Genomic DNA, 18,587 nt, shown 5'->3' with positions numbered 1-18,587 from the left:
TTCTGACTTGTATAATTGGAAAACCCATAATCCTCCCTTCTCTGAAAAGCCCCAGGTTTTGACCTCTCTGATGGAGTCCGTACTCCGGACTCACTGGCCCACCTAGGATGATTGCCAACAGCTCCTTTCAACCCTTTTTCACCTCTGAAGAGAGGAAGTGTATCCGAAGAGAGACCAAAAAGTACTTCCTCACATCAGCCAATAGACTGGAGGAGGAAGCTAGAGACCTCCTTGAGGAGGTCTTTCCCTCCACCCGGCCTGAGACCCAGATTCCTTAAGTGGAAGGAGAGCTTTAGATGATTTTCACCAGTATCTCCTCATGGGTATTAAGGGAGCCACTTGGAAACCCATAAACTTGTCTAAGATGACCGAAGTTGTCCAAGGGCCTGATGAGTCACCAGGAGCGTTTTTTAGAGCGCCTCCAGGAGATTTATCGGATTTACACCCCTTTTGACCTGGTGGCCCCTGAAAATAGCCGTGCTCTTAATTTGGCATTTGTGGCTCAGGCAGCCCCAGATATTAAAAGAAAACTCCAAAAACTAGAAGGATTTGCTGGAATGAATATCAGTCAGCTTTTAGAAATAGCCCAAAAGGTTTCTGACAATCGAAAGTTTTTTAAAAAAAAACAGAAACAAGCAACACAGGCAGCTGAAAAGGCCGCTGATAAAGCATTCAAAAGACAAAAAAAATCTAAATGGTGGCTATCCAAGAGGTGCAGGATGAAATGGCCCGTTAATTTGGACAGACACAGAAGAACAGACTTTTCAAAACCTGAAAAAGGCATTAACTGAAGCCCCTGCTTTAGCCCTCCCTAATATCTCAAAGCCGTTTCACCTGTTTGTCCACGAAAGCCAAGGAGTTGCTAAAAAGGCTCGAGACTCCAGACTTTAAGACCCTAGAGTTGCCCAGTGGCCTATTTATCTAAGAGACTGGATCCTGTGGCCTCTGGATGGCCAAGTTGTCTGCGAGCTGTAGCGGCTGCAGCAAGCCTAGTCCAAGAGGCTGATAAGTTGACTCTAGGCCAAAATTTAACCCTTACGGCTCCTCATGCTGTAGAGACTTTACTTCAAAGTGCTTCTGGTGAATGGATGTCAAATGCTCGCATCCTGCAGTATCAGAGTTTACTGTTAGATCAGCCTCCTTTGACTTTCTCTCCCACAAGGTGTTTAAATCCAGCTACTATCCATGACTGTCAAGAACTGTTAGAAACCACCGAAACTGGCTGACCCAACCTTCAAGATGTACCCCTAGAGAAGGCGGATGCCACCGTGTTCACAGATGGTAGCAGCTTTCTCGAGCAAGGAGTACGAAAGGCGAGTGCAGCTGTTACCACAGAGACAGATGTGTTGTAGGCTCCGGCTTTACCAGCAAACACCTCAGCGCAAAAAGCTGAATTGATCGCCCTCACTCAGGCTCTCCAATGAGGTAAGGATAAACATATTAACGTTGACACTGACACCAGGTACGGAACGCAGGCTACTCACCTCAGCAAGAAAGGCAATCAAAAACAAAGAAGAATGCCCCATTTTCAAAGCCTAACAGATCAAGCAGCTCTCCAGTGCACAACCTGCACCCAGGTAAATGCCAAGCAAGGTCCTAAACCCAGCCCAGGCCACCGTCTCCGAGAAAACTTGCCAGAAGAAAACTGGGAAATTGACTTTACAGAAGTAAAACCACACCGGGCTAGGTACAAATACCTTCTAGTACTAGTGGACACCTTCTCCGGATAGACTGAAGCATTTGCTACCAAAAACAAAACTGCCAGCACAGCAGTTAAGTTTTTACTCAATGAAATCATCCCTCGACATAGGCTGCCTGCTACCATAAGGTCTGATAATAGACCAGCCTTCACCTCATCCATAGCTCAGTCAGTCAGTAAGGCATTAAACATTCAACGGAACCTCCATTGTGCCAATCGACCCCAGAGCTCTAGGTAGGTAGAACGCATAAACCACACCCTAAAAAACACTTACAAAATTAATCTTAAAAACTGGTGAAAATTAGGTAAGTCTCCTTCTTTTAGCCCTACTTGGAATAAGATACACCCCTTACTAAGCTAGGTTGTCACCTTTTAAAATCATGTATAGGAAGGTGCCACCTATCTTGCCTAAGCTAAGAGATGCCCAATTAGCAGAAATATCACAAGCTAATTTATTACAGTACCTACAGTCTCCCCAACAGGTACAAGACATCATCCTGCCACTTGTTCGAGGAGCCCATCCCAATCCAATTCCTGACCAGACGGGGTCCTGCCATTCATTCCAGCCAAGAGACCTAGTGTTTGTTAAAAAGTTCCAGAAAGAAGGACTCACTCCTGCTTAGAAAAGACCTCACACCATCATCCTCACAATGCCAACAGCTCTGAAGGTGGGTGGCATTCCTGCTTAGATTCATCACTCCTGTATCAAAAAGTCCAACAGAGCCCACCTAAAAACATAGGTCCCCAGGCCTAGGTCAAGCCCCTTTAAAACTGCACCTAAGTCAGGTGAAGCCATTAGATTAATTCTTTTTATCTACCTCACTTGTTTGTTTTTGCCTGTTATGTCCTCTGCGCCTTCCTACTCCTCTCCTCACCTCTTTCACAACAGGACATGTATTTACAAGCACCACTTAGAAGGCCAGTACCTCCAAGGAAGTCTCCTTTGCAGTTGATTTATGTGTACTGTTCCCAGAGCCAGCCCGTACCCACGAAGAACAACACAATCTGCCAGTCCCAGGAGCAGGAAGTATCGACCTTGCAGCAGGATTTAGATGCTCCAGGAGCCAAACTAGATGTAGAAGCTCCAAAGGTGCAGAAAAAAGGACTCCAAAATGTTGACTTTTACCTCTGTCCTGGAAATCACCCTGATGCTAGCTGTCGAGATACTTCTCAGTTTTTCTGCCCTGATTAGACAGGTGTAACTTTAGCGGCCTGCTCTAAGAGATCAACCACATCTTCATTCCATAACTCGTGCTTCTCATCCTAAATTATGTACTAGAAAAAATTGTAATCCTCTTACTATAACTGTCCATGACCCTAATTCAACTCAATAGTATTATAGCATATCATAGAGATTAAGATTTTATATCCCAAGATTTGATGTTAAGACTATGTTCACCATCCAAAAAAAATCCTGGTCTCATGAAGCCCACCCAAGCCAATCAGGCCTTTAACTGATCTAGGTGACCCTATGTTCCAGAACACCCTGACAAAGTTGATTTAACTGTTCCTCCACCATTCTTAGTCATAAAAAAAATATATACTCTAAAAGGTGCGAGAAAAATCTAGATAAGTGCCAACAAAAACAAGAAAATAACATCCCCTGGTATCAAAGCATGTTCAACTGGAACTCATGGTTAGCTACTCTAATCACTAGGTTGGCCAGACCCCTCCCCATCCTACCATTAAGTCTAATTTTTAGGCCTTGTATATTAAATTAGTTTCTTAATGTATAAAACAATGCATAGCTTCTGTCAAACTTATGTATCTTAAGACTCAATGTAATCTCCTTGTTATAACTGAGGAATCAACGATTTGATTCCCCAAAAACACAAGTGGGGAACGTAATGCCTAACCTTGTTTTTACAAACCCTGTTTTTAGACTCTCCCTTTTCCTTTAATCATCTAGCCTTGTTTCCACCTGAATTGACTCTCCCTTAGCTAAGAGAGCCAGACAGACTCCGTCTTGGCTCTTTCACTGGCAGCCCCTTCCTCAAGGACTTAACTTGTGCAAGCTGACTCCCAGCACATCCAAGAATGCAATTAACTGATAAGATACTGTGGCAAGCTATATCCGCAATTCCCAAGAATTCATCTGATTGATAACACCCAAAGCCCCGAGTCTATCACCTTGTAATAGTCTTAAAGCCCCTGCACCTGGAACTGTTTACTTTCCTGTAACCATTTATCCTTTTAACTTTTTGCCTACTTTATTTCTGTAAAATTGTTTTAACTAGACCCCCCTCTCCTTTCTAAACCAAAGTATAAAAGAAAATCTAGCCCCTTCTTCAGGGCTGAGAGAATTTTGAGCGTTAGCCTTCTCTTGGCCGCCAGCTAAATAAACGGACTCTTAATCCATCTCAAAGTGTGGCATTTTCTGTAACTCGCTCAAGTACAACAAAACCAGTAAAGCCATAGGGATAGGGTTGCCTGAGGCCTTAAGGGTCAAACATCCCCACCCTGAGTATGTCCAGGATGCAAGACATAGAATCAAAGGAGATTATTCTTCTGCTTTAAGACTTAATGTTATTTTTCCTATTGGACTTTGGACTTACCTGGGACCAGTTAACCACCCCCCCCTTTTTTTTTGCCTATTTCTTCTTTTTGAAAGGGAAATGTTTGTCCTATGCCTATTCCACCATTGTATTTTGGAAGTAGATAACTTAATTTCATAGGCTAGTAGCTGGAAAGGAATTTGCCTTGGGACAAATTGTGCCTGGAGTCTCACCAATGTCTGATTCAGATGAGACTCTAGACGTTGACCTTTTAAGTTGATGCTTGAGTGAGTTAAGACTTTGAGACTATTGGGTGAAATGAATGTATTTTGCATGTGAGAAGAATGTAAATTTTGGTGGCCAGAGGTGGAATGCTGTGGTCTGAATGCATCCCCCAAACTTCATGTGCTGAAAACTTAATTCTCAATGCGATAGTGTTGTGATGTGGGACCTTTAAGAAGTGATTAGGTCATGAGGGCTCTTCCTACATGCATAGATTGTTGCCATTATGGCAGGAGTATGCTTGTTATTGAAGGAGTGGATTCCTAATAAAAGGATGAGTTTGGACCCCTTCCTTCCTTCTCTTATATGTTCACTCACCATATGATGCCTTCCATCATATTATGATTGTTATAAAGTTTTGGTGCTGCAAAAGAAATAGCACTCAAATATAAAATTTTCTTTTTAATTCTCAGCAAGGCAAGGTACTTCTATATAGAGAAGGGTGCGCTCTTACAGATGGAGCAATGGTGAGCACACACTTGGACAAGGGAGGGAAAGGGGTTCTTATCCCTGATGCATGTGGTCCCTACTGCTGTACCATTCTTCTATTGGCTAGGGTTAGAACACAGGCTAAACTAATTCCAATTGACTAGTTTAAAGAGAGTGACGGGGTGAGTGGTTTGGCGGGAAAAATGGTTATGAAATGAGTCAGGGTGGAGTAGGTAATCGGAATGAGTCAAGGTGCAGAATGAGTTAGGGTGGAGCAGGTAATAGGAAAAGGTTGCTTTACGAGGAAGTTAAGTTTAAAAGTAGAAGGCAAAGAATTGAACATACTGACATATTAATTCTTTGAAGAGAAATTTAGAATTTATATTTAACATGATGTAGTAAGAAGGCCCTTAGCAGATGCCAGCCCCTCAGCTTTGGACTTCCAAGCCTCTAGAACTGTGAGAAATAAATCGGGTTTTTAAATAAATTATTCAATGTGTGATATTCTGCTATAGTGACACAAAAAAAACTAAGACAATACTTAAATAAAATATATAGCATAGAGTCATAAAAATAATGAGACAGGTAAAAACTAATTGTGGAAATTCAAAGGAGAGAAATAGCCACAGTAACTCATAATTTAAGAAGTCACAAAAATAGCAAAAATATTGGGAATCTAAACATCCTTGAATAGGGAACAATTTCTCCAAGCCAGTGACTCTCCAGGTGTGGTCCCTGGAACAGCAGCATCAGCATCACCTGGGAACATGTTAGAAATGCAAGTTCTCAAGCTCCATTACAGACCCATTGTTGATTCAGAAAATCCACAGGTTGGCGTCAATAATTTGCTTTATAAAGCCCTCCAGGTGACCTCGATGCAGGCTTAAATTTGAGAACTACCACTCTAAATGAAGACACTTTCATGTAATTTAACACCGTGAGTTAGTTAAAAGAATTAGACAGCCCTACAGATATGCCGGGAATATTTTCAGAGTATATCACTAAGAATAAACAACAATTACAAAGTAGAGCATATAGTTAGGACTGTGCATGGGTGTGTGTGTGTGTGTGTTTACAATATGTGAAGATTTTTTTATTTGCTTTGTATATCTCTGAAAGGATGCATATGAAATTGGAAAAGGATGGGGATAGGGTAGAGCTGGAAGAAGAAATTATTTTTAATTTTATACTCCCATTTGCTTTTTTAAAATTTGTGCCATGTATATGTAATTTCTACTTAAAAATTGATTTTTAAAGCAGTTAGAAAATATTATTTTAATGAGTTATGAATCATGATTTAGTCTTCAATATCAAATGAAAATGTGTACCTTTTATATGTGTTGGCACAGGATAGAAACATAATTATGTTTAATGCCTGCAGAATCATTAAAAATGAAGAAATTCTATACTCAACCTGTTTCAGAGTTTAGCATTAAAACAGAATGTTTAGGCTGGGCACAGTGGCTCATGCCTGTAATCCCAGCACTTTGGGAGGCAGAGGTGGGCAGATCATTAGGTCAGGAGTTCAAGACCAGCCTGGCCAATATGGTGCAACCGCGTCTCTACTAAAAATACCAAAAAATTATCTGGGTATGGTGGCATGCGCCTGTAGTCTTGGCTACTCGGGAGGCTGAGGCAGGAGAATCACTTGAACCTGGGAGGCGGAGGTTGTAGTGAGCCGAGACTGTGCCACTGCACTCCAGCCTGGGCAACAGAGTGAGACTCCGTCTCAAAAAGAAAAAAACAAAACACCAGAATGTTTAATGTATGTTAGACTAACATGTACTCATTAAGTGTATACTCATTTCAAAAATAGCAGTGAGAGAAAAAAGTCATCCATGCACAACTACTGATAAATTTCCTCTGAAGAGGTTTTTAAAATTATTATTTTGTTAGAGTTTTTTAAAAATCACTTTTAATTACTGTCCACACGATTTTTCATATTTAGTCACTTAATGTTATTTTTTCTTTATCATAAAAACCCAGCATTTTAAAGAGCTACATAGTAATCCTCAATAGGGGATAATAAGTATTGCCTCTTATTGGACACTTTCTTTGTTTTCACTTTATTTTTTCTGTTCTAAATAGTGCAGTAGTGAACATTTGATGCCTAAAACTTTCTTTTTTAAGTTTTAGGATTGTTTTGTTTGTATAATAACAGAAGTAAAATTATTAAAACAAAAGATAATAATATTCTTATTTACTTGCAAAAGGGGTAAATTTGATTATTATCTTATATAAATAATATATGAGAGTATTTCCTACTTCCCTCAATTTAGTGTAAGTACAATTTTTTTTAATTTCTACTATCCAGAATGGAGTTCTAATGAAATTCTTTAAAAATTCCATAATAAGGAAAAGATGAAGAATAAAATTTAACATAACTTAAAACATAATAGTAATGGGTCAACTTCTTTGAAGTTCAAAAAGGATACCAAAAAGCTATGCATAGAATTTTAGCAGTAAATGGAGCCAGAGAGTACCTAGCCTATCTCTCATTTTTCTTCATAAGAAGACTAAGATACCAGTTAAAGTTAGTTAACTAAATTCAAGCAGTATATTATCCAATATAATTTCCTATTTGAAGGTAATTTGATACCTGTTTACATACATCTTACATCAGTATTACTAACAAATTAATGAATTATTTTATTCTCTAGTCCTCAGAAAATTTGAAATTAGTAAAACATATGAAATCTTGAACAATCAAGGACAGAGAATTTATTTTGCAGAAGAGAGAAATAATTGCTTCCTTTGACACCTTTGTGGATTTTCAAGCCCTTTTACTATGACAATTTATGATAATGTAGGTAGAAATGTCCTTGCTCTGCATAAGGTTCTGAAATGTAGCTTACCAAAGGTAAATAAATATTTATACCATCATATCAAAAAAGCCTCAATGCCGGACAGTATGATAAAGTCTAAACATTGGGATTGGCTGCAAAGAATTGTCTGAAATGGAAAACGTCAGAGAGATAATTGTGTTTTTGTACCACATAACTATAGGGTGAGAATCATCCACAACATTGCAAATTTTTTCTAGGCAATGAAGGTCATAAAATCTTTAGATGTTTTCTATTCTAAACTATCTAAGCATCCATCCAAGGCTTTTTGTGACCTAAGAAATCTTTGCCTATTGTAAAGTGGCAAAGACTCTACCTCGTGTTTCCTACAGAAACTCTATATTTATATTTAAATCTACTTCCATTTTGAGTTAATTCTTGTATTCATGTGAGGAAAGTGTTGAGATCCATTTTTTCCCACTTTAATATTTAGTTGTTTAAACACCATGATTTGTAGATTATTCTTTTTCTACTGGATTGATTTGGCAACATTTCTGAAAATGAATTGCCAATGTATATATTTACATATATCTAGAGTCTACTCTCTTCCATCATTCTACCTATGTATATACATACAAATATATATACACACACGGAGCTAGGATCGTCAGGACAATATAATATTGGCATAATACCAGCTGTAGAGTAAGTCTTAATATCAGGTAGTACAAGCCTTCTTATTTTGTTTTGCTTTTGTCAAAGCTTTTTTGGCTTTCTTACTTCCTTCACATTTTTATATAAATTTTACAAAAAAAAACCTATCATATTAAAAAATTCTGCTGAGATATTGATGGTATTTAATCAATGGATTAATTTGAAAAGAACTGATATCTTATTAATATTGAATCTTCTGCTCAATGACTATGGCATATTTCTCCTTCTATTTAGATCTTCTTTAATAACTCCCAGTAATAGTCATTTTCAGTACTTAGGTCTTACAAATATTATATTACAAATAAATTTAATTATTTTATATTTCTAGATACAATTATAAATAGTATTTTTATTTAAACTTTACTTTTTTGTTGCTTGTATATAGTATATTGTATATAGAAAATTATTGCTCTGTGTATACCTTCACTTTACTCTGACCTTGCCAAAAATTACTTACAAATTCTAGTAGCTTTTTTGTAGATTTCCTAAAGTTTCCTACAATTATAGATATGAAAATACAGATTTTACTTCTTCCTTTGTCATCTGTATGCTTTTTATTTGTATGTATAAATTTATGAATGTATGTATTTATTTACTCTCTGGATTCTGGAAATCTCAGAAACATTTTGTTCTTGTCACATATTTCACTACATCTACTTATATTTTGTGGCTTGAGGCTTTGTTTTTCCATGTAATTTTGCCATCTAATTTTGTCTAAAGAATTTGACAGTGGTTTTGTTTTGTTTTGCTAGTATACTTGTTCTGTCCTTTTCCATGAGAGTTTTTGGGGAGATTTACAAACCATACCACCATTACCACCATATTGACTTAGCAGTCTTCCTTTACCTTTTAATGGGTAATACTTATATATGGTAAGAAAAAGGGAAGGAAGAAAGGAAGGAAGGAAGGAAAGAAGGAAGGAAGGAAAGAAAGGCCAGAATTCTCTACTTTTCAGAATAGAAAAGGACAGAATATAATGGAAGTATATTCAGGAGAAACAATTTCTCTCAAATGCTTGCTTCCTAAGCCTCCTACATTCCTTTTTAGATACAACTACTATTATAAGTTTCTTATGTATTCTCCCACAGTTATTTTGTGAATATTTGTATAATGTATTACATAAATACAGCATATTTATGCTATGTGTGTATATGTGTGTGTGTTTTAACATAATTAGTAGCATATTATTCTACTTTTTAAACACATAACAGTATAATTTGAGGATTACATCTATGTTTAGAACTTCTTTGTTCCTTTAAATGGTAGCATAATAACCCATTATACGGATATGCCATAATTTATTCAACAAGTCTCTGTTGAGTCTGATGAACTAAGCTTTAAATAAAAATTGGGACAAAATTTATATTTGCCATGGCAAAGAGTTAAGAAAGTGCTTGGCATATTGAGTAATAAGCAGTTTTGGATGAGATTAAAGTTTCGTTGTGTTTCATGGGCATGGCAATTTAAAAAGTAATTCTCATACATGCCTAAAAAGGAAATTATTATTATCCCTCTTTTGCAAATGGAAAGTAAATTTCAGGACTTTAGTGATTTGTTCACATTTCAAGCAGTGAAGTCAGGTCTTAGCTCAGGGGGCTCTAACATCTAAATCCTGGTCTTCTCACTTCTATGTTGATTCTCAAACATGAAGCATCCCTTAAATACAGAAAGTTCTGTCAAAACATACAAAAAGCTCATTTAAGAGGTAGTACAGAACTAAATAAAGTGTTACTTACAAGTCTAACATATCCAGTTGGATCAATATTATATTTTCAATCTTTTGTAGCTAAAAGTTGAAGCTCCACCTGGTGAAATAATTGGATATGTTTATCAATACTTTCACCCATTCTTGCCAAAGTTCAAAATAAAAAATGAGAATAAGGAGGAGGTAATGAAAATTATAGGCCCATGGTTGGTCTTCAGCTGTCTCGGGGATCTAAATTTTAATGTAAGTAATTAATAAAGTTTTAATATCATATTAAAATTAGTTAATTATTAGATTTTTATAATATATAATTAATGAATATGATTAAAGATAAATAAAAGAATATTATGAAAATATTGTAACTATTTGCTTTTTAAAAAAAATTGGATTACTAATTCACAGTGTCCTTATTTAAAAGCTCTACAAGTTTATGAAGCTTATAAGGCAAGTTTTAAAGGTATCAGAAGTTTGTTATTTAATATCTCAAAGAATATTGACAGAGAAAATTAAACTTTATTTAAATGGACAATGACCTAATCTGGTACTAATTATAGATAATATGTTATATTAATGTTCATTAATGCAGTTTCTGCTTTTTATAAAACTTTGAAACTCAAAATAATTTTTAAAAAATTTTTAGGTGCTTACTAATTTACTTCTCAGATTATAGCCAACATCCAAATAATAATTTGGGAAATTAGCTACTAAACATACTTCACATAGTTAATAAAATTAAATAACTTGTTATATTTATTCAAACCTGAAGATTCTTAAGCAGCAGAGAATATTGTGTTGGTTTAACATCATAGTAGATGTGCAAAAAGCCATACTTCCCTAACTTTCATCTAAAACATATTTGTTTGTTTGAATATCTAAAATATCTAGTAAGAAATTTGGATACAGCCTAACTAAAATACTACCTGATTTTCCTTCCTTTCTTAGAATTATGTCAATTCATTTTAGTGATTCTGATTCTTACTGGCATCTGCATATACTGATTAAGTAAAATATACTTAATACAGTACAAATTAATTGTTAATAATATGGTTAGTTTGGAAAGTAATAATATGACTACCTAGGACTCTATTTTAAGTTAAAAGCCAAAGTAACAGAGTAGACTATGCATAAAACTCTGGAATCCAAAGCCATTTTTACTGACACCAAATAATAAAATGCTTTTTGCGCATTTTTTTTATATTTCAGAGTATAATACAGCAAATCCTACTCGTTGTAATATCTTCAAAACTTTGTCAAAGTTATATAAAACACTTCCTATTTTTTTCTGTTTGAAGCGAAACAATTTTAAAGCTGGCACTCTTGGGTAAGCTCCAAGTAAGAGGAGCAAGAAAGGGAAATCAGGATTCTGTAAGAAAGTCATCTTTTCCATGAATGTGGACAATCCTTTTAATACTTTTGGCTATGAATAAGAGGAAAGAGATAAAGTAGTAGCTAGTTACAGGGCCAGAACTAGAGTGAGGCAATGAAGGTGTTCATCTCAGGTACAAAATTTAAGGGAGCAACACAAATCTCAGCATTAAAGGTAAGTGATACCTGAATGTGTTGCATTGTTTTTTAAAAAAATTAAAATTAATGCAAAAATTTTTATTATGAAATACACCAAAAAATTAAGAAACGAACTGACCATGTACTTGCATTACTTATATCTCTGCAATACCCTAATCCTGTTTCTGGCTGGATGAAGGCACAGGGTGGAAGGGGAGGTATTTTTCTGAAAAATATGTCGTTATCCCTTTGATTGTAAAAGAACAGAGCCAAATGAGAGAAAGTATAGAGATACAACAGAGGCTGAATACTTGATGAACCCGGTTTCTTATTTGGTATGGGACTAAGACACATGTAGAGAACTAGCTTCATATAGAGATGCCCCATTCATCATAACAGGAAGGAGGCAGGAAATGTTGGTATGAATATGTTCTGTTTGTAGGGCTAGTGTGTGAGTGTGAATTCCTGTTCCATAGCTTTTATTTTTTCTGTAGTATAAGAGATAAGATATTTTGTTGAGAATGAAGGGGAATGGTGGGTTCAGAGTTCTGAAAAGAGTGAAGAACTTTGGGCATATTTAAAACACTTTGATATTTCTCGTTTCCCATATTCCTTAGCACTACTTACAAGGCTGTGTTATGAGCAGCCCTGCTAACCTCTCTGGTCTCACTAATTTTCTGCTACTAGCCCCCTCCCTCACTTCACTCCAGCTATGGTCCTTCCTAACTTGGGGCCTTTTCACATGTTAACTTTCTCTGGAATTCTGTCTGTCTTCCTATTTCTCTTGTCACTAATTCCTTCTGGTCCTCTAAGTCTCAGCTTAAATGATGCTGTCCCCAAGCACTTACTCTAAAACCATGCCCCTACCATTTGTGTAGTCTGCTTATTAGCTCCCAGTTGTACTACATGATAGCACCCTACCCTTCCCTTATGGCCCTCATTACAAGGCAGGTAATATGATTCATCCCAGGTTTGTTGTTTTATATTTACATGAGTATCTCTTATTCTGAAGGAATTAGTATGAGTTGGTATGAGAAATGATGCTCTAGGAGGTTTAGATAAGTAACAGAGAGAAAAAAAATGAGGAAAAAGTAAAGGGAACCAGAAAATAAAAAGCACTTATGAAAGAGTTGGGAAGCTGTGTAATGAGCTGAGAAGCTAGTGGTTTTCATTTTATAATGAAATTCATTCTCATATTAAATTAAAGCAAATTATATGAATTAAGTATATACGTGTGTATACATAGACATAGAAATAGATATAATCAGTTGTATACAATTTGAAAATCTACTTTTAGATAGGAATTGCCTATAAATTTTACCAGGCTATTATGTGTCCATGTTGCATATTTTGTAAATTGTTGGGTACAATCAGTATGATTATAACTCATCAAGGTCATAATTAATAAATTTGGTACAGGAATAACTTTTTATCTCACATATTTTTATCCTAAGATTATATATTTTTCCATTTTAGTTATTGACTCTGGATGAGGAAATGGTTATTGGAAAGATTTCAAAACAGTACTCTGGATTTGTAAGGGGAATATTAACCAATGGTGAGAAATTTGGGATCCAGTTTCCATTTGATCTTGATGTTAAAATTAAAGCATTGATGCTTGGAGCAACTTTCCTCATTGTGAGTCTATTTTTACTCTATTTAGCTGAAAATTATATTTTCTGAGATTACCATTGCACTTTTACTAATATTTCTCCTTGAATCATCTGAATCAACTGCAAATTATGCCTTTCTGGCCATCCTCAGTCCCCGAATGATATCACGGATTCAGTATTCACATTGCAAAGGAAGCAAAAATTAGAGTATCCTAGAAACATGATGATTCAGGTTTAAATCCTTTGCCTTCATGAAAAATCAGATTGTCACTGAAAATAGTAAAAATATGGTTCATTCAGTGTGACTTATAGTTATCTCTTACAATGTAAAATTTATTAATACATGCTTGTTACACTTTATTTAAATGGTAATATATTGTTAATTTGGAAACTATAGATATTATTTGATTTAGCTCTATCTCTTGTGCAATACAAAGACCTTAAAAACATTTTAATTCTAATCTCTTTCTCACAACTTATATACTTTTGTTGACTAGTGTTTTAGTTTTGTTTCTTTTTAAATTCACAAATTAAATATTTGCTATTATTTTATTTTTCTAATAAAATCACAGATATGTTCAGCATTTTATTTGCTCTTAAATTTTATTGAACTTTAGATGATCCCTCTAAGGTTATGTTCCTTTTTCCTAATCCTCACTTAATGTAATTGTATTAGTTCATTTTCGCACAGCTATAAAGAAATACCTGAAACTGGGTAATTTATAGAGGAAAGAGGTTTGATTGACTCACAGTTACACATAGCTAGGGAGGCTTCAGGAAACTTACAATTATGGTGGAAGGTGAAGGGGAAGCAGGCACCTTTTCCACAAGGCGGCAGGAAACAGTGAGTACAAGCACGGGACATGCCAGATGCATATAAAATCATCAGATCTCCTGAGAACTCACTGGCTATCACAAGAACAGCCTGGGGGAAACTGCCCCCATGATCCAATCACTTCCCTCCCTCCCCACTTGGGGATTACACGGACCCTGCCTCAACACATAGGGATTATAATTCAAGTTAAGATTTGGGTGGACACCCAGAGCCAAACCATATCAGTCATCAATAGGCTCTTGGAAACTGCAAATTTAAGCACAATGATAGAGAATAAAACTAATTATTTTTGTCATCAACATTATAACAAAACAACATTTAACAAAATAACATTATTTGTAAACCTTCTGTAATTACCAGTTGATAGATAGAAATTGTTAAGTTGGGCTGGGCGCAGTGGCTCACGCCTTTAATCCAAGCACTTTGGGAGGCCAAGGCAGGTGGATCACCTGAGGTCAGGAGTTCGAGAACAGCCTGACCAACATGGAGAAACCCTGTCTCTACTAAAAATACAAAATTAGCTGAGCAGGTGGCACATGCCTGTAATCCGAGCTACTCGGCAGGCTGATGCAGGAGAATCGCTTGAACCCAGGAGGCAGAGGTGAGCCGAGATTGCACTATTTCACTCCAGCCTGGACAACAACAGCGAAACTCCATCTCGAAAAAAAAAAAGAAAAGAAAAGAAATTGTTAAATTGGATTTTTAAAGTATCTGTAGTCTCTTTTAAAAAGACAAACCTAAATTAATGACCAAAAAATTGAAAGAAAGAGAATATGGATAAATACTAACCACAAGAAAGCTAGGGAAGCTAAATTAATACCGGAAAAAAAAAGACATTAAGACTCAAAAAAATAGAAACAGAAACAAAATGGGTAACTATGATGATAAAACTTCTATTCAAACAAGATGTAATAATTCTAGACTTGTATGCATGTAATATTAATTTCAAAATATAGAGACAAGTGTTAGAAAGTTAGAATGACAACCCCATCATCAAAATGGAGGAATTGACTCACATCTCTTCATTTATACTATATATAAGAGACAGAACATTAGTAAAGTTATTCAAAATTTGAACAACAAAATGAATAAGCTTGATTTCATGGTCTTATTTAGAACTTTTTTTTTTGAGACGGAGTCTCTGTCACCAGGCTGGAGTGCAGTGGCACAATCTCAGCTCACTGCAACCTCTGCCTCCCGGGTTCAAGCGATTCTCCTGCCTCAGCCTCCCGAGTAGCTGGGACTACAAGCGCATGCCACCACGCCCAGCTAATTTTTGTAGTTTTAGTAGAGAAGAGGTTTCACCATGTTGGCCAGGATGGTCTCAATCTCTTGACCTCGTGATCTGCCCGCCTCGGCCTCCCAAAGTGCTGGGATTACAGGCGTGAGCCACTGTGCCCGGCTGAACGTTTTACCAAACAATTAGACAACACACATTTTTCTCAAATAAATATTGTTTACAAAAATTGATATAATAGTGGGCCAAGAAGCAAGTCTCGACAAATTAGAGAGAATCATTATCATTTAGACCTTAGTATATGAGCAAACGACACTCAATTAGAGGTTAATAAATATTTTTAAATGTTTTATACATACAGAAATGTAGGCTGGGCACGGTGGCTCACGCCTGTAATCCCAGCACTTTGGGAGGCCAAGGTGTGTAGATCACGAGGCCAGGAGATCAAGACCATCCTAACTAACACAGTGAAACCCTGTCTCTGCTGAAAGTACAAAAAATTGGCTGGGCGTGGTGGCGGGCGCCTGTAGTCCCAGCGACTCGGGAGGCTGAGGCAGGAGAATGGCGTGAACCAGGGAGGCGGAGCTTGCAGTGAGCCAAGATCGCGCCACTGCACTCCAGCCTGGGCGACAGAGCGAGACTCTGTCTCAAAAAAAAAAAAAAAAAAAAGGAATGTAAATAACCCAATTATTTTTTTAAAAGCCATAACAAAAAATTTAAAATACTTTAAAATATGTAATAAAATATTACATCTCAAAACTCTATAGCTATAATTATTGAAGAAAAGAGAAAAATTAATAAGCTAAATTAATTAGCTAAAGCTATAAAGTTAGAAAAAAAAAAGAATAAACCCAAGGAAGCATAATGAAGGAGATATTGAACCATTAAGCAAACAAAAATAAACAAAGAATACCCATACTTGGACTCTAGACAAAATAGGTCTTTCAAAGCAAGAAAATCATAAAGTAACAGACTACTAAATTTAAATAGTTTAAATTTCTGTACCCCATAAAACCTCATAATATTAAATATTTAAAAGCAAATAATAAATTAAGGAAAATATAGGAAATAAGGAAAATAATAAATTAAGGAAATACACAACAAATATGACCAAGGAATAATGTTCTTACGTTAATAAAAATGATATTTAAATAAGAAAAATATCAAATACTTAATGAAAATGTACAAATATTGTGAAAAATAATTCAAATAACTATCAAAGAGGGAATAAAAACCACTAAACTTAAGAAAGCATCTCCAAAAACACACAAGAGAAGCAAAAAATAAAGGATAAAATACCATTTTTTGTTTATCATGTATTAAAGTTTTTATTTCTAATGATGTATGCTCAATGCTGATGAAAATTTAAGGAATCAAGTGCTCATGAGCTATAGGTACAACTTTTAGAGGAATAAATTAAAAACATTTGTCAAAAATTTAATGTTTATATTCTTTCAGATGCAGACAAATAATTGTGTACAATATAGTAACTAGCAATGTACACTCTATGTAGCAAACTTAAATAAACAGCAAAAATTAAAACAACATAAAGTGTGTGAGTATGAGGCTTACTAAATACATTATGAGACATCTCTAGAATAGAGTAATAAATAGATATTAAAACAAACTAAAAAATGAAATACTTTTAAGGACCTTTAATGACACAAATACTCAGAATATTATATGCAGTGAAAAAAACCAGGGTATAAGCATATTATAACAGCAATTATGTATGTCTTGGAGTAATTTGTACCAAAATACTTATGGTAGATTTTGGGATTGATTGAAAATATAAATTTTTTCCTTCTCTTTTCCTCCAGTTTTCTAAAACGAGTATGTAAATGAAAAAACATACATAAGTAAAATGAGGTAGAATTAGTTGCTGATCTCTAAGGGCCTTTAGAGATGTACAAATCTATTATTTTGATGTATTTAAGGGCAAACAGTCATTCTTATACCCTTGGAAGTTGGTTCCTCATGGGTCTGCTCCTCAGACTTCTACTTTTTAATATGTTTTGTGATCATGTTATTATAATACAGGGACCTTAAAAAACATTCTCATGTCTAATGCCTGTAGTTGTTTCTACTATTAAACCAATCTAATTGTATTTATTTTTCATTTTCATTCTAGGAATACATGTATTTTGAACTGTGGCCATAAGAATTACCCTGAAAGAATATGTCAAAGATTACTGGCGTTTATTTTTGCCAGCCCTCAACAAAACTAAGCAACTTTCACTGAAAATATCTAAATAAAGTTTTATTTTACTAAAACTATTCATATATATTCTTTCTGCATAATAAACTACATCAAAAATGTTTAACTTCAAATAATCGTTGTGTTTAGCTTAGGATTCTGTTGTATAGTTCTCCTGTTCAGAACCTGGCTCACTCATGCATTTTGAGTCAATTATCAGATTGGTTGGGACTGTCTCATCCCAGATGGCTTCATTCACATGTCAGGTTGTTGGCTGAGGGAATGGGGGCAATAAGTCGCATATTTTTCATCATCTAGGAGGCTAGCCAAAGCTTTTACACATGACTGTGTTACAAAAGCAACAAGAAAGCAAGTTCAAATGTTCAAGCTCATTTCAAGCCTCTGCTTCTATTATGCTTAGTAATATCCCATTGACCAAAGCAAATCACATAGCCAAGCCCACATTCAAGGGGTGGAAAAATAGACTCAATTTTTTAATGAGAGTTGCTGCAAAATAATGTTGCCATTCTTCCCCCAACACAATTTATCACTGCCTTCTCTCTGGTTCCAATTATTTACATTCTCCCCAAACACAAAATATCCTTAACCCTCTCAGGACTCCCAGCAAGTCTCTTTCAATTATAGCATTAAGCTCAAGTCCAGTATAATGTGATCTGTTACCTTTTGTAAATGTGAATGAGGATACTTGGATGCAGCTTCTCTTGATTCAGAGCCTTGAAAACAAAAAAGACCCACCTTACATGTAATAGTGAGCAAAGGTCAAAATAGCCACAATGAACAAATAAAATTCATGTAGTAGTCACTGGTCAATAGAAATTATAGAAATCAGAAGGGATATGTTTCTAGTTCCCCTTACTCTGGGGACAGAGAAAATTCTGCTCCCTTGGAGTGACTTTCCAGTCCATTGTTCTACTCTGGTCTCTGGAATTTTGGCTTTGCCTTCTGAAACATTTTTTTTCTTTTCTAAATGAAATTACCATGTTTTTAGCTGAGTAGCTTTTGTAGGCTTCTATCTGTCTATGAATATTGGAAACAGAGGTTTCTTCATTTTAAAATGTCTTAGTCTCTTTTAGT

The 18,587-nt window shown here is 35.6% G+C and overlaps 1 protein-coding gene across 12 annotated transcripts in view; it reads left to right on the top strand.

The window, feature by feature from the left end:
• LOC735610 (phospholipid scramblase 1-like) overlaps positions 1-17,615 on the top strand; it is a 30,115-nt gene extending 12,500 nt beyond the window's left edge. For 3 of the 12 annotated variants that reach the window (XM_063807251.1, XM_016942123.3, XM_016942121.3), the window contains 4 exons: positions 2,182-2,367; positions 10,189-10,350; positions 13,087-13,248; positions 17,427-17,594. In XM_063807251.1, coding sequence (XP_063663321.1) covers positions 2,350-2,367; positions 10,189-10,350; positions 13,087-13,248; positions 17,427-17,456 — 372 coding nt within the window. In that variant the 5' untranslated portion in view covers positions 2,182-2,349 and the 3' untranslated portion in view covers positions 17,457-17,594. Of the gene's footprint in view, positions 1-1,162; positions 1,426-2,169; positions 2,368-10,188; positions 10,351-13,086; positions 13,249-17,426 lie in introns of all 12 variants that reach the window. The other 9 variants (XM_016942118.3, XM_016942120.3, XR_001713703.3 and 6 more) reach the window with 7 other exon arrangements.
• The last annotated feature ends 972 nt before the right edge of the window (positions 17,616-18,587 follow it).

Source organism: Pan troglodytes, chromosome 2, assembly GCF_028858775.2.
Source record: "Pan troglodytes isolate AG18354 chromosome 2, NHGRI_mPanTro3-v2.0_pri, whole genome shotgun sequence".
Lineage (NCBI taxonomy): Eukaryota > Metazoa > Chordata > Mammalia > Primates > Hominidae > Pan > Pan troglodytes.
The sequence above is the reverse complement of the archived record's forward strand: the minus strand, read 5'-3'. Positions and strand labels throughout refer to the sequence as shown.